General features: G+C 28.8%; 1 protein-coding gene across 2 annotated transcripts in view; it reads left to right on the top strand.

The window, feature by feature from the left end:
• The first annotated feature begins 2,094 nt into the window (after positions 1–2,094).
• LOC100162662 overlaps positions 2,095–13,115 on the top strand; it is a 51,770-nt gene continuing 40,749 nt past the window's right edge. For both annotated transcript variants that reach the window (XM_016804743.2, XM_008185315.2), the window contains exons 1-2: positions 2,095–2,419; positions 7,438–7,606. In XM_016804743.2, coding sequence (XP_016660232.1) covers positions 7,447–7,606 — 160 coding nt within the window. In that variant the 5' untranslated portion in view covers positions 2,095–2,419; positions 7,438–7,446. The remainder of the gene's footprint in view (positions 2,420–7,437; positions 7,607–13,115) is intronic.

Below are 13,115 nucleotides of genomic sequence, written 5' to 3'. Positions count from 1 at the left end.
AATTTATTCATTTTGGTGATTACTTACTGATCTACATAATGCAATATTTGTATAGGTATGGTCTTAGATATAAGATATTATAGTTAATCCAGATGACATTTTTATCTAATGTTTATAAATATCAAAACGCGTGGGTAATCAAATCATACAAGCAAATTTTTTCATGGTAAAATTACAATATATTAAAAAATATACAGAGCTACCGAGAGCATATTATTGTTGTGTACATTGAAAAAATGTAATAGCTAGTTTTTTTCATACATGACTAAAAACAGTTTGTGAAATAAAAAAAAATTAGAATACATTTATTAAAATGTTATGCTGCGTGCATCTAAGACTCGGCGAAATCAATTGATACCGAGGCCGTTGAACAAATATTTTGCGAACTGCAGTGTAATAAACCTACATGGTGGCGGCAGAAAGATTGACGTACCTATGCTACAATACCTAGCGGCTATCTGCGGGATACGTTTGTCTAAAAATCAAATTAGCCCGAGATTAAATCGCAAAAAACCATATTTAGAAGTCAGCGATCAACCGGTGTTTGGCGAGGAATGTAAATAGGTGTACATAATATTATACCTACTCGTGTACGTCTACTATAATATACATAGTAATAGAGTGGTCCACCGACACGTGCCATTCCTCAATCCGAACGTCGGAGGCGTTTTATTACGACAAGTAGGTATATGTATTATATTATTAATCTATAGCACAATGTGTTCCCCAAAGTGCACAGCCGTAACGAGATAGGTACCTACATAAAAACAGTACCTGTAGGTATAAAAGATACAGACCACTGCTTTAAAAAAAAGTGTGAGATGTAAATATAGATATTACCGTAAGTCATAATATCGTATAGATACGCAAGTCACACGAATTGTACAATAAATGTTTTCTCGCGTTTAACAAAAATTGTAATAAACAAGTACTTACCTACACATACAAATATTTGCAACAATATACCGTGCAGCGACATATAATCATTTCGATTTTCAAGATATTTTTAAAACTACAAAGTATACTATAGTCGATAAATATTATGCTGATATATAAATATTATATAATAGTACGCATATATGCAATTGAATTATTGCCGTTTCGTGTAGCGACCACGGACCACGGTTATAATATATGTATATTATTATAGCGAGGATAAAAGATGCATTCAATGAGTCGCCGCGTGGGTGTGATTATTCACATAGTACTAACAGTATAATAATCAATCTTCCGCTGCTTCGTTGGTAAAAAAAGTTTGGACGCAGTACATAGGTACCTAAATGTTCGAATACCTTAATATATATATATATAAATATATAATTATATATGCTGTACCCATATTCAATTTTCTCCAACCGCACCGATCGTGGATCATCGGTCGACGGCCAGTCTACACTTTACACACAGCATCAATAGCAATAACATAGGCGCAAGCATTAGCCGTAGCCCCCCCCCCCAAAAAAAAAAACCTAGGACATACAATTTTAAAATGCTATATTGCAATGGTCTGCTTGCCTTTAATATATTCAGCCCCCCCCCAAGTCAAATGTTGAAATAATAATACATCATAATATTATAATTTCGCACCTGCGGTGGCAATAATAACAATAATAATGTATAATATTTGTGACATAGTCGCGGACGCGCATATCTGACAGCAGTCGCGACTACACGCGTGTACCGATCCTATTTATGTGGCGTATAATATATTATATACGTAGCCACGTAGGTACCTATACTGGCAATTATATATAGAATTGTCCGGAATTATAATAATAATAATAATCATGTATTGTAATATTGTATTGACCACGGTGTAGAATAATATAAAAAACAACGAAAAAAACCTCGTGTGGGCCGCGTGCCTTCGTGATGTCGCCGACGATCGGCAGAGGTTGCGCTGCGGCGGCGGCGGCGAACGAACTGGGGAAATAATAATAATAATGTAATAATAATATTATAACAATATTATATTATAGACGTGCCCCGCCGCCCGAGCGTGGGGGAAACGGTCACGGCGTGGCGGCGGCGATTGCGAATGTTCTAAAAATCGTATTTTGTAGTTAGTCGCGTTATCTGCAGCGATTCGTTTATAACGATTTTCACTGCACGCGTCGAAATGAAAATATGACCATGTCATAATAATAATATTACGCCGCGGCAGTTCGCTAAATTTTGTACGATGTTTGTGTAACAATTCATTTTGTAATTTTATTATTAATCCACAGCCCGGTCGGTGGTTTTTTTTAATGGTTTTTTTGTAACTAATACTATTATTGTTAACATAATTTTACGAGCGTGCGAGTTTTGCGGAGGGTTCCAAATTTGAACGGCCGTCCACCGCCACCGCCGACGCCTTTCGACTGGAGACATTGATCACAACATTATACATATTATCATACTATATACCTATCTATAAGTAAGTTCTGTCGTTTTAAAAAATTCATTGCTTAGCCAATAGCTAAAACCTACATTGCCGAGATATCATTTTTATTTTCGTATAGTATACCTATACCGAAAACAGCCCATGGGTATAAATCGTATGATACCGTTAGATCCCAATTATAATATTTATTTGTTATAATAAATATACATATTATTATATTAACGATATAGGTATACCTAATAAGTTATAAGTAAAACCAAGTAAAATATAGTTCGTTCGGTTTGCGATGTTGCGTATTAGATAATATTATAATAAAAAATATGTTAATATCACACAGTATTACCTATAATTATAATATGTACACGCGGACTTATTTATAGACAAACTTTTATTAAAAATAACGACGAAAATACATCTAAAACATTTGATTAAGTATTAATTATTATTTGAGTACAATCTTTTAAAATATAGGTACCACAAAACTTACTATGTTAAAAGCAATTTTCTATAAAATTAAAATATAATATTTTACTGTGTACAAATAATAATGTTATAGTTTATAAAAAATTTGGTTTGGTTCATCAAAAAACGTTATATTTTAGATTCTGAGCAGAGTGACAAATGTATTGACTTTTCAATACATTGACATGTGTATTTTATTTTATTTTATTGTGTGTCTTAAGAGACTTTTATTAGTTGAAAAAATGCTTGGATTTTATACTCTGAAAGTGGTTTTTGATAGTGAATTGGATCTAGTTGGTACATTGGAAAATGGGAGGTCACAAACGTAATCCTAGTATTTTTCAAAATAATCGAGAAAACCTTGAAAATGTAATATAAGGTTCTTCATAATTTGTTCATATACAAATTAAAAAATATCGAAAACACATTTGTAAATAGTTTATACCTACGCATTTAAAGTTGACATTTTGACAAAATTCACCAAAATCACGAACATTTGTAACGATTGTTCCCAATTAAGTTCCCACGAAAAATATTTTTGTATTACAATAAAATAACTAAAATCGTTCTTCCTTGTATAAATATTTAGTATTTAAAACTGACATTTTCAAGTACAATGTTTAGTAATACAGGCTGACAAACGCTCTTCATTCAGAATAATTGTTCGTATTGATAAATCATTGATTTAAAATTTAACACATAATAATATATTACTTACAATCCGCTATACACTCGACACCAGTATGTACAGCAGATAGCGGTTACCTACTCTACACTTTTTTTATAATGTCACATACAATTCAATATAAAGTACACTTTTATTAATAATGTAAGTACCTACCTACCTACATACGGGATTGTATCTAAAATTTTAATATACGTGATGAATTCCATGCATTTGATAATATTCATTATTTGATAACATTACAGTTTTAATTAATAGATAAATATAATTTTTATATTATAATTCATTGTATTAGTAAGTAAAAAATAAAAATTTTAGTTACTTAAGAAAAAATAGAACTCTTTTGAACATTTTAAATAGTATATTTTGTTATATCGTTTAATATTGACAGAAGTTCTTATTGAAATGAAGCTAGTATAGTAAAATAATTGTTAAAGTGTGTAATAGGTGCCTATATTTAAAACATACTATGATTTATTTGGAATGAATAATACATTTTATAAATAATTAATTTAGTTTTTAATTATTTTTAAATATTATGTAAAACATATAATTATACGTTAAAATAATTCTATCAAAAATACAATTATCTTTCATGTCATTTCATTTTAAAAATTAAATTGAACATAAGTTTTTGTTTAATAGTATTTATGTTTTATCTATTTAATAAACATACACATTTATTTATGACATAGTTTTATTAAAAATAACCTTTTGAATGATATAATCTCAAAACATAGATTTGTCCATCATAATAATTCGTTTTTTTTTTAAACCGGTTCGCATGATTTCGACAAATAAGGAAATAGGATTCACCTTTTCATTGATCAATACTAAATTACCAAAATGTTTAGAATACGAAGACTTTCAAATCTCGAAAGTAAAACCTATATTTATTATAGCTGATATAATAAAAAGGGTGTGTAATAAAATTATTTTACCTTTTTAGACTTGTAAATTCGAATGATGTAATTATAATTATTATCCTTCACTACAACGTTCAACGCTGTACTTACTACTTAGTATTATTTTTTTCTTTTATTCATATTACATAAATAACTTAGCAATGTATACATTTTTATACTAAAAGAAATAATACAATGTTAGTTTTATAAAATAGTTATAATATGCTCATTAATAATGTATTCCGTTGTTATAATAATAGAATATTGTTATTACATAATTTTATCAAAACTAAACTGTGTTGTTTTTGAGTTGTCTAAATGTTTTTATTACTATTATTTTTATGTCACTAACAGTTACCAACTTTTAAAATATACATTGCCATGAACTATAAATAATTATAAATATCATATTATTGATCTTAAAATGCCAGGGTAATATTTTACAGTTTTATACCGTGGTTAACACATAGGTACTTATTATTATTATTAAAGGATTTAATTTTAATTTAAACGAAACTTTTGAAACTGTTCATTAGATAAATAAATATGTTTGAATGTTTGATATTGAATATGTTTGAATGTAAACATTTTCTTATTTGAAATTTCGATAGGCATGAACAAGAATATTATAAAAACTACAGAGTACAAAATAATATAAAAGTCCCTAAGATTTATATCTTTTGAATTACAACACAACTGAAATTATAAAAGGAAACATTGTTATTTGTCGTTTAAATATCAAATTTCGTCAAAGTGAGAAGTTAGAATTACAAACAGCTTAAAAAATAGTGGTGGTGTGAACTTTATGTGCTTACATTTCTTACAGTACAACTTATAAGGAAATTATTGTTTACATTTTAGATAGGTACTTCAATACTTTGCAGTATTATGTATTTATGTTTTCAAACGATTTTACTCAGAAAAAAAATACTTTAAACATAATACATATTAGTGTAAATATTTTTAAAATGTCATTGTGTATAGAAAATAATTATTTAACTAATATTGGATTATATTTCAATTTTTAATTTACGATTAATATTTTTTATATTTATCAAAACATATTAACATATAGTCAAAACTTTTTTTAAAGCGTATGCATATCAAGTTAAAATCGTAGAACTAATTAGTTAAAAATTCTTAAGATTTTGCACCAAGGGCTTGAAAAATTTAATACAAGATTTCTCATAAGTTTCTCATAAGAATTGAAGAAAAAAGTTGAGCAGAATGTCACATATCATTTTTATGAACGTTAAAAGTTCAAAATTTATCGACATAATATGCTTATTCAAACGTATGTAAATGATGTAATGATTTATCCTCAAACAGCTTTCGATATTTGCTAACTACTATATGAACAAATTATGTAAAAATTCGTCTTAAAATATCAAGCATTTTGACTGTGAGAAAAATACTTTTAAACACAAACTAAAAAGAAATTAAACTTGCCATTTTTCAAAATCCAAAATATAACTCAACGTCAAAATATAAATAATGGCAGAACATTTTAACTATCGTGGTAATTCATTTTTTAATTACAACAAGTAGCAAATTCGAATTTTGCCCATTTGCACCTATTGCATAAATATTTTCATTCTTCCGTAATTTTATTTTTGTTTTCCATTTTATTTTTAAAAGTATTGGGAATACTTTTGACATCCTAAGTAACAACTAGATTCAATTTGCTACCAAAAGCCACCCTCAAATATTGAAGATTGAATCATTTTTACTTATTCAAAAGGTGATGACTGACACATGCAAAAAAAAACAAACCCATCATTATAATATTTTATCGAGAACAATCATTGGCTTATCGCTCCACTAAGAATCTAAAATGTATTAATCAACAAACAAATAGTTGTTTAAAATAAAGTGTTTGTCTTTTACATACTAATAATAATAATAATAATAATAATAATAAAAAAGTTTTTATAAAAAAAGTTAAGCTTCTATTGATTTTATAATAAACAGATAAGCAATAATGGTAGTTCAGTACTTGGTGGATAAAATTATGTTTATGCGGGTTGTCAATAAGAGATGCCATTGTATTGATAAAAAACAAATTATTTTTTTTTGGAATCACGATTTTTAATTTGCATTGTTCTATACAGAGGGGTCAATGTGTGTGGCTTCCAAAGTAACGCTGTTTCAATTAACCATCGTTATACAACCGTTGTCAGTTCATTTTTCTGTTGAAAAAAAACTTAATATGCTGCATAAAATAATATAAAACATGGTGTCAGGAGTAGAGTTGTGTGACTCATTCGCTCGTGATTCGGCCATCATAATATATTGCTCGCGGGGTTTCTATACTATGTACGACTATTCGCTTATTAATTACAACTAAATAACAAAATCGATTTTGTCAAAAACTGGTTTTGCGTAAAAATTACCGTTTTTCCCAAATTGTTTTTTAGTTTGTCCCGATTATAAAAAAAGTACTTGACATTTTTTACTAAAACCACTAGGTAATCTTTCCATACCAGAAATGATATTGATGTCAAAGATTGAATTATTTTCGCAGCTCCAAAAGGTGACAACAGACTAAAAAAACATAAAAAAAACCACACAAATCATCCTTGTTAAATCAATACATTCATCACTACGGTCAGAATCTAAAATAAATAGTAAATGTTATTTAACAATTATTATTATAATGAGTATTTTAAATTTTTATAAAATTCATAACTGTTTATTTATTTTTGGTTACATTAAATAGGGTACCTCACTCATAAAGTATGTTTATACAAAACGTTTTATTGACTTTAATATTATTAGCAAGCAATATTTGTTGGAAACATAATTTTACTCGTAAAGTCATAATTAATTTTTGGATTTAAATTAATTTTTTGCTATAATATCAAGATATTATGCTCGTGTATAAATATATTATATCAATAACATATTATATAAGTTAAAGGTTAAAGTATACAGGAATCGGGCAACAAGTTGTTGTTAACACTCAATTCGTACACAGTTTAATTTATTTATATTTCTAGGATCATAAAATGGTACTGTTTCGGAGTAGAAACTCGGTACGAAACGAAGATGTTATACCAGATATATCAGCTCCAATACTTCTAAGAATGACAGCTATTAGAAACAGTATGCATGCGGAACATCAATTTATTGGTGATAAACACAGCAGTCTTTATGGCGTACAACAAGGTAAATTGATTGTGACTATAATATTGTAATCCTATTATGCATCCATTTTATTCGACAACATTTGAATTTATTGAACAATAAAATATGATTATTTAGTCGGAAAATATAATAACAATAAGTCCACAAAATAAACGCACGCATTGTATATAAGCCATATATTATGTGTCATAGCTGGTATTTCAATTTTTTTTTGTTATTGCCCTATATAGATAGGTACACGGAATAAAAATAATAATATGACAAAAAGACGACCGCGTTATTTGTAGCCTTTAAAAACGAATTTACTCCCTAAGTCGTGTGTGTTTTCTTTTACCCGCCAACTGCCAAGGTTGAAAACTGCAAAATATCACGTTTGTTATAATCACATGTGCGAGAAACCCCTCCACATTGGATATAATGCTGTTCAAATAATATACATACCTTGATGAGGAGGGCGTCTGTATTTGAGCTTTCGGCGTTTTCAATGAAATGCCACGTGCCGCTGAAGGCGGACTTATTTGAGCACAATTATTATGCTCTTTGTATACTCATTGTAGGTGTGCAATTGAATGTGAATAGATCAAAAGATGGATAATAATATCGATGACAACTGTTGAAACTTGGGTTACATAATTGTTATATTTTTACCACATGTATTGTAGTTATGAAATATAAATATCCTTATAATATACAAATATTTATTATCAAACAATTATTGAGTCTCTATACAGTTCGTTATTTTGGTAAAAATCCTAATTTTTATGATATTTTTAACGATTGTGTGTATACTAAATAGAGGTACCAACAATAGATAGGTAGGTATACATATTATACTATTACATATTACTACAATTTACAACAATACAAAATACAACAAGTACCTACGGTGTGAAGTACCCTACATAACGACATAACGACATTTCTCGTGTCCTACCTAATAGCAACCAAATATACAGAATATGTTTTTTATTTATTTAAGTCAGTATATCTACTAATACTGCATTCGTACACATTTTTTAGTATACGTAGGTAAATTTTGCGGAGTTAATTTTTTCAAAATAATATTTACACATAATTTAATAAAGTTTTTTGCATAGGTAAACCCTAAATACTTGTGTGTACTACCTTATAGCAGTGCTTATTTTTCTGATTTTCCTGAGTGCACACCTGTATTTGAACTTGATTATTAATAATTGTGAAGTCGGAAGTGTGAATGTACATTTTATTTTCGTATACTATGTCTTATGCATTCTTAAAAGTAATATTATTATATTTATTATTTTATGAAAAAAGCTTAAAAATTGGAATTTTTGATGATTTGAGACATTTTACATCAGCACTGTGCGGTTTGGATGATAAAATACGAGCCTAAAACATATAATATCTTTTGGATTTTCTTTAAATAAATCCATTTTAGTTCTATTATGGCCTTTATTTCTTTTGTTTTTATTACTGTCCTAGTTAGTTGACTCAATTATAATTATGATGGTAAGAAATTAATTAATTTATTTAAAACTAAATCTGCACACGCAAACAATAAGATTTAAAACCTATACATTTTACCACAACTAAAAAACCATAATATTATTTTCGTTGGTATACTTTGTTTAGTGATTTATACTTATATATATTACATCAATTATATATTTCACCTAATGAACGAATTTTCTAAATTGTTGTCTTTTCAAAAGCTAAATTTATGAAACGAAAAATTTTTTTTACAAAAACCAAAGTATGATTGCACATGAAACACTGCCTTGTATAAAATCATAAGTGACAAGTGCATGTTTTATTTTTTGTGGCGCACTTTTGAGATTTCCCAGTGCTCAAACAAAGTGTGTTGTTAAATACACACAAAAATAGACAGGGCTTTATATTCATATACTATATTATTAAATAGTTAAGCAAGCAATATTGTTTTCGTACACAACGTACATAATGTGTTCGATATAGACATAATAATATAGTCAGTATTAATTTAAATTATTATATAATAATATAAAAAATGTCATAATAATTTTAGTGTATACTAGCTGTTGGTACCTTTATATTCAATAATCTCAGTTAACAATAATTAACTAAGATACGTTCTTCTTCGATAATCAATTATAGGTTAGTTTTAGTTACATGTATAATCCAAATAATAATTATTATTACACTCACATACATTTTAACATATATTTACATAGGTAACTATATACTAGTAGGTAGATATATTTAAAAATTTGAAAATATTATTATACGAGTTTAATATACAGGATACAATAATTGATTTATTCAATTAATAACATACAGAGAAATTATCAACTTTTATTTAATTTATTGTAAATTCATATAATTTTTTTTTATCCATGACCGGAGCAAGAAGTGGATCGTGACTGAAATGTGCCTCTCTCCCTCCTAATTCAATTTATTTGTCAGTGCAATTTTCTATTATTAAAAAATATATATTTATGTATATTATATATAAATAACAGTATTTTAGCATCCATAATAATTAATAATTATGTATAGATTATAGGTACTTATACCATTTAAAAAATTTAAATTTAAAAAAAAACATGGTCTGTCAATACAAATAATGACTATATATTATGTAATAATATGTGCAGTTCAAATATCAATTATTATTAATTTTCCATCTTATTATGTATCATGTTCGTCCTCAGTAATTATAATGAAATAATTGTTAAAACACTTAGAACATGTAACATCTTCAGATAAGTGTTCCGAAATTTCGCAGCTCAGTGCCAATTTTATTTTTTGCCTTCTCCCTGATCAATAATAAATAATAAATAATAAATTTAAATTTATAAAAATTAATTTTATATATTTTGTAAAATTAAAAACGGAAAAACATTTTTATATTTTACTATCAACGAGGACAAGATCACATCAACCTTTAGGACACGGCCCCATTTTTCGATGTTAAATAAATTAACAAGATAAATAAAAAAAAAACCGTTTTCCAACATTAATTGTTAAAAAAAAATTACAAGTCCAGCGTGTAACTACCGAATAAGTTGCGTGTATACTACAGGGTAATATTTTATTGTTTGAGCTCGCTTAAATTCTGAATTATTCAAACTTTGATTTTTGGAATAAATATTATTTAGTATAATTTTAGCTAAGGGATAATTTGATAACAATTTTTCTATGCCATTTAAGGACTAAGAGATCACGCAGATTTTTCATATGTTTAGATTTTACAAATCTATGCCCTGTGCACATAATATACGTCTTTATGTCCGACTATACAAAGAATTCAAAATAACGGTCGTAGACGTGAGTCCCAGTGCGAGGAACCTGTGATCTGTGATTAATATACACAAGTGACTGATGTGTGTCTTACCTTGACGCGCCGTACTCGGCTACGAACCCTCGAAAAACTGTCGACGCGTTTCCTTTGAGCAGATTAAGCTCACAAATGTCGGTTTACAGTCGAGTCTCCATAAGTCGTATCTCAAGGGGAATAAAAATAAATTCGACGGTTGTATTGGTTGTATATACCTACCTCGAAGTTTCAAACGCAACTTAAAAACACTTCAATGGGCAAGGGAAAAAAATTCGAGTTATCGAAGTTTAAGTTATAGAGACTCGACTGTAATACTTACCGATATATATAGTATATAATATTATCATTATTATGTAAAATTCCTTTTGCACCGCACATTTCATCGCACTGCACTTAATCTGCACCGGGAAACGGTTCGAACGATGACGTGAAAACGGTCCGATCGAAAGTCATTGAGAATCTCGTTTTCAGCGGAGAAAACAGTCGACGTCCGCCGTATTTCATTAAGACGAGCAACGGAAAATATAATAATATTACGGCGATTACCCTCTCGCAGTAACGTGATTACGTAATGCGTAAACCATACGAACCACGGTCGTGGAATAATAATATCTGCTGCCTCGGCCGTCATTTTGAGGCGACTTCACACTCCTCCACAATTAAGCGGGGTTTACCACGTCAGTTACCGTGTCGTGTCGACTCGTGTCTTCCGAAATAATATTTCAAATTTTAATATATTATCTAAAAAATAAAATATGCATATTATTTTTAAAAATGTACTACACATTTCAAAAGGAACTTTTCCAGAAATCACGGTGCACCGTGAAGTCGCCTTAATCCATCAACCACAGTCCACTGTGTACATATATACTTATATATAACCTATAATATATATACGTATATACGCTATTTACTCGCGAACGAGTAACCACGGTTTATAATATTTAGTCATTGGTCAATGTTAATGGGAAACGGTGGTCACTGATCTTTCGTCCGCCACCGCTGAGTCGTCCAATTTTCAACGATCAATATTCTCATATTCTCGATCAACCCGTTTTCACGTCACCGCGAGTCTGTTAAAACGCGTTTGTACAGTGTGAAAGTCAGGTCCAGCCTTTTTCTAGGCATATACATCGTGACGTTTGGATGTTAACTAATGCATAACTAATATAGTGGTTTGCAGTGCGACCGAATTCCATCTGAACGAGTCTTTTAAGTTAATATATATTGTTGATATATTAAAATAATTACAAATGTTTATAATCAATATAGTACGATATTTACAAGCTCGTAATTTCTGATCCGATGAAACACGTCGATAACAATTATGGTTGTAACTTGTATGAAAAATGACAATGTTTAGAATAATAATATTCATAATACATATTATTATATCTATATAAATATAAAATATGAAGCATATTATCGTGGGTTATAGTTTATTTTATTGTAGGTCTTTGGATATAACGAAAGTTACAACGAAGTATGTTAAAACTTAATACGCGTAGGGTTATTAAATACTTAAACCTTGGTGAAATAGTTGCCTTCAGATAATTAGAACAAACATCACACATAAAAATGTGTTTTTGGAACCTTCCAGATAAAGTATGTTTAAAAAAAAGAAAAAAGAAGTGATGGTAATACGTAAGAATCCTTATTTTTGAGGACCAAACCTGAACAGAACTTTTTTTATTAATTTAACGACCTTTCGCCGAATGAAACATGAGATTTTTTATTTGGACATGAACCTTGTCTAGTTTGTCTAGATATTTAAATTTTACATCAAATCTCATTTAATCTCCGGATACCAACACACATTTTTTTTATGCAATGTGTTCCGAGGGGAAGTGACCGGCCGGCGTCATATGAAAGTAGACCCAAAATGATGAAGAAATATCCTTTAAAGATTGGGTCTAACTTTTAGATTCTGAGTGGAACGATGAATGTATTGATTTTACAATGATGTGTGTTTTTTATTTATTTTTTTTTTTGTGTCTGTGTACACGATAAGTAGTCGAAATAATGCTACGATTTTCAACTTCAGTATCTTGTTCGATCAGAAAGTGAATATCGTTGGTGCATTGGGGAGGTCAAAATTTAAATTTCCCAGTAGTTTTCAAAAGCGCCGAGAAAAACAAAAGAAAAATTTACGGAAAAACGGGAATTTTTACGCAAAATCGATTTTTCACAAAATTGAATTTGGTTTTTGGTGTAACTTTAAAAAAAATGACCGTA

The sequence above is a fragment of the Acyrthosiphon pisum genome, chromosome A1 (genome assembly GCF_005508785.2).
Source record: "Acyrthosiphon pisum isolate AL4f chromosome A1, pea_aphid_22Mar2018_4r6ur, whole genome shotgun sequence".
Classification (NCBI taxonomy): Eukaryota; Metazoa; Arthropoda; class Insecta; order Hemiptera; family Aphididae; genus Acyrthosiphon; species Acyrthosiphon pisum.
Note: the sequence above shows the minus strand (reverse complement) of the source record. Positions and strands in the feature narration are given on the sequence as shown.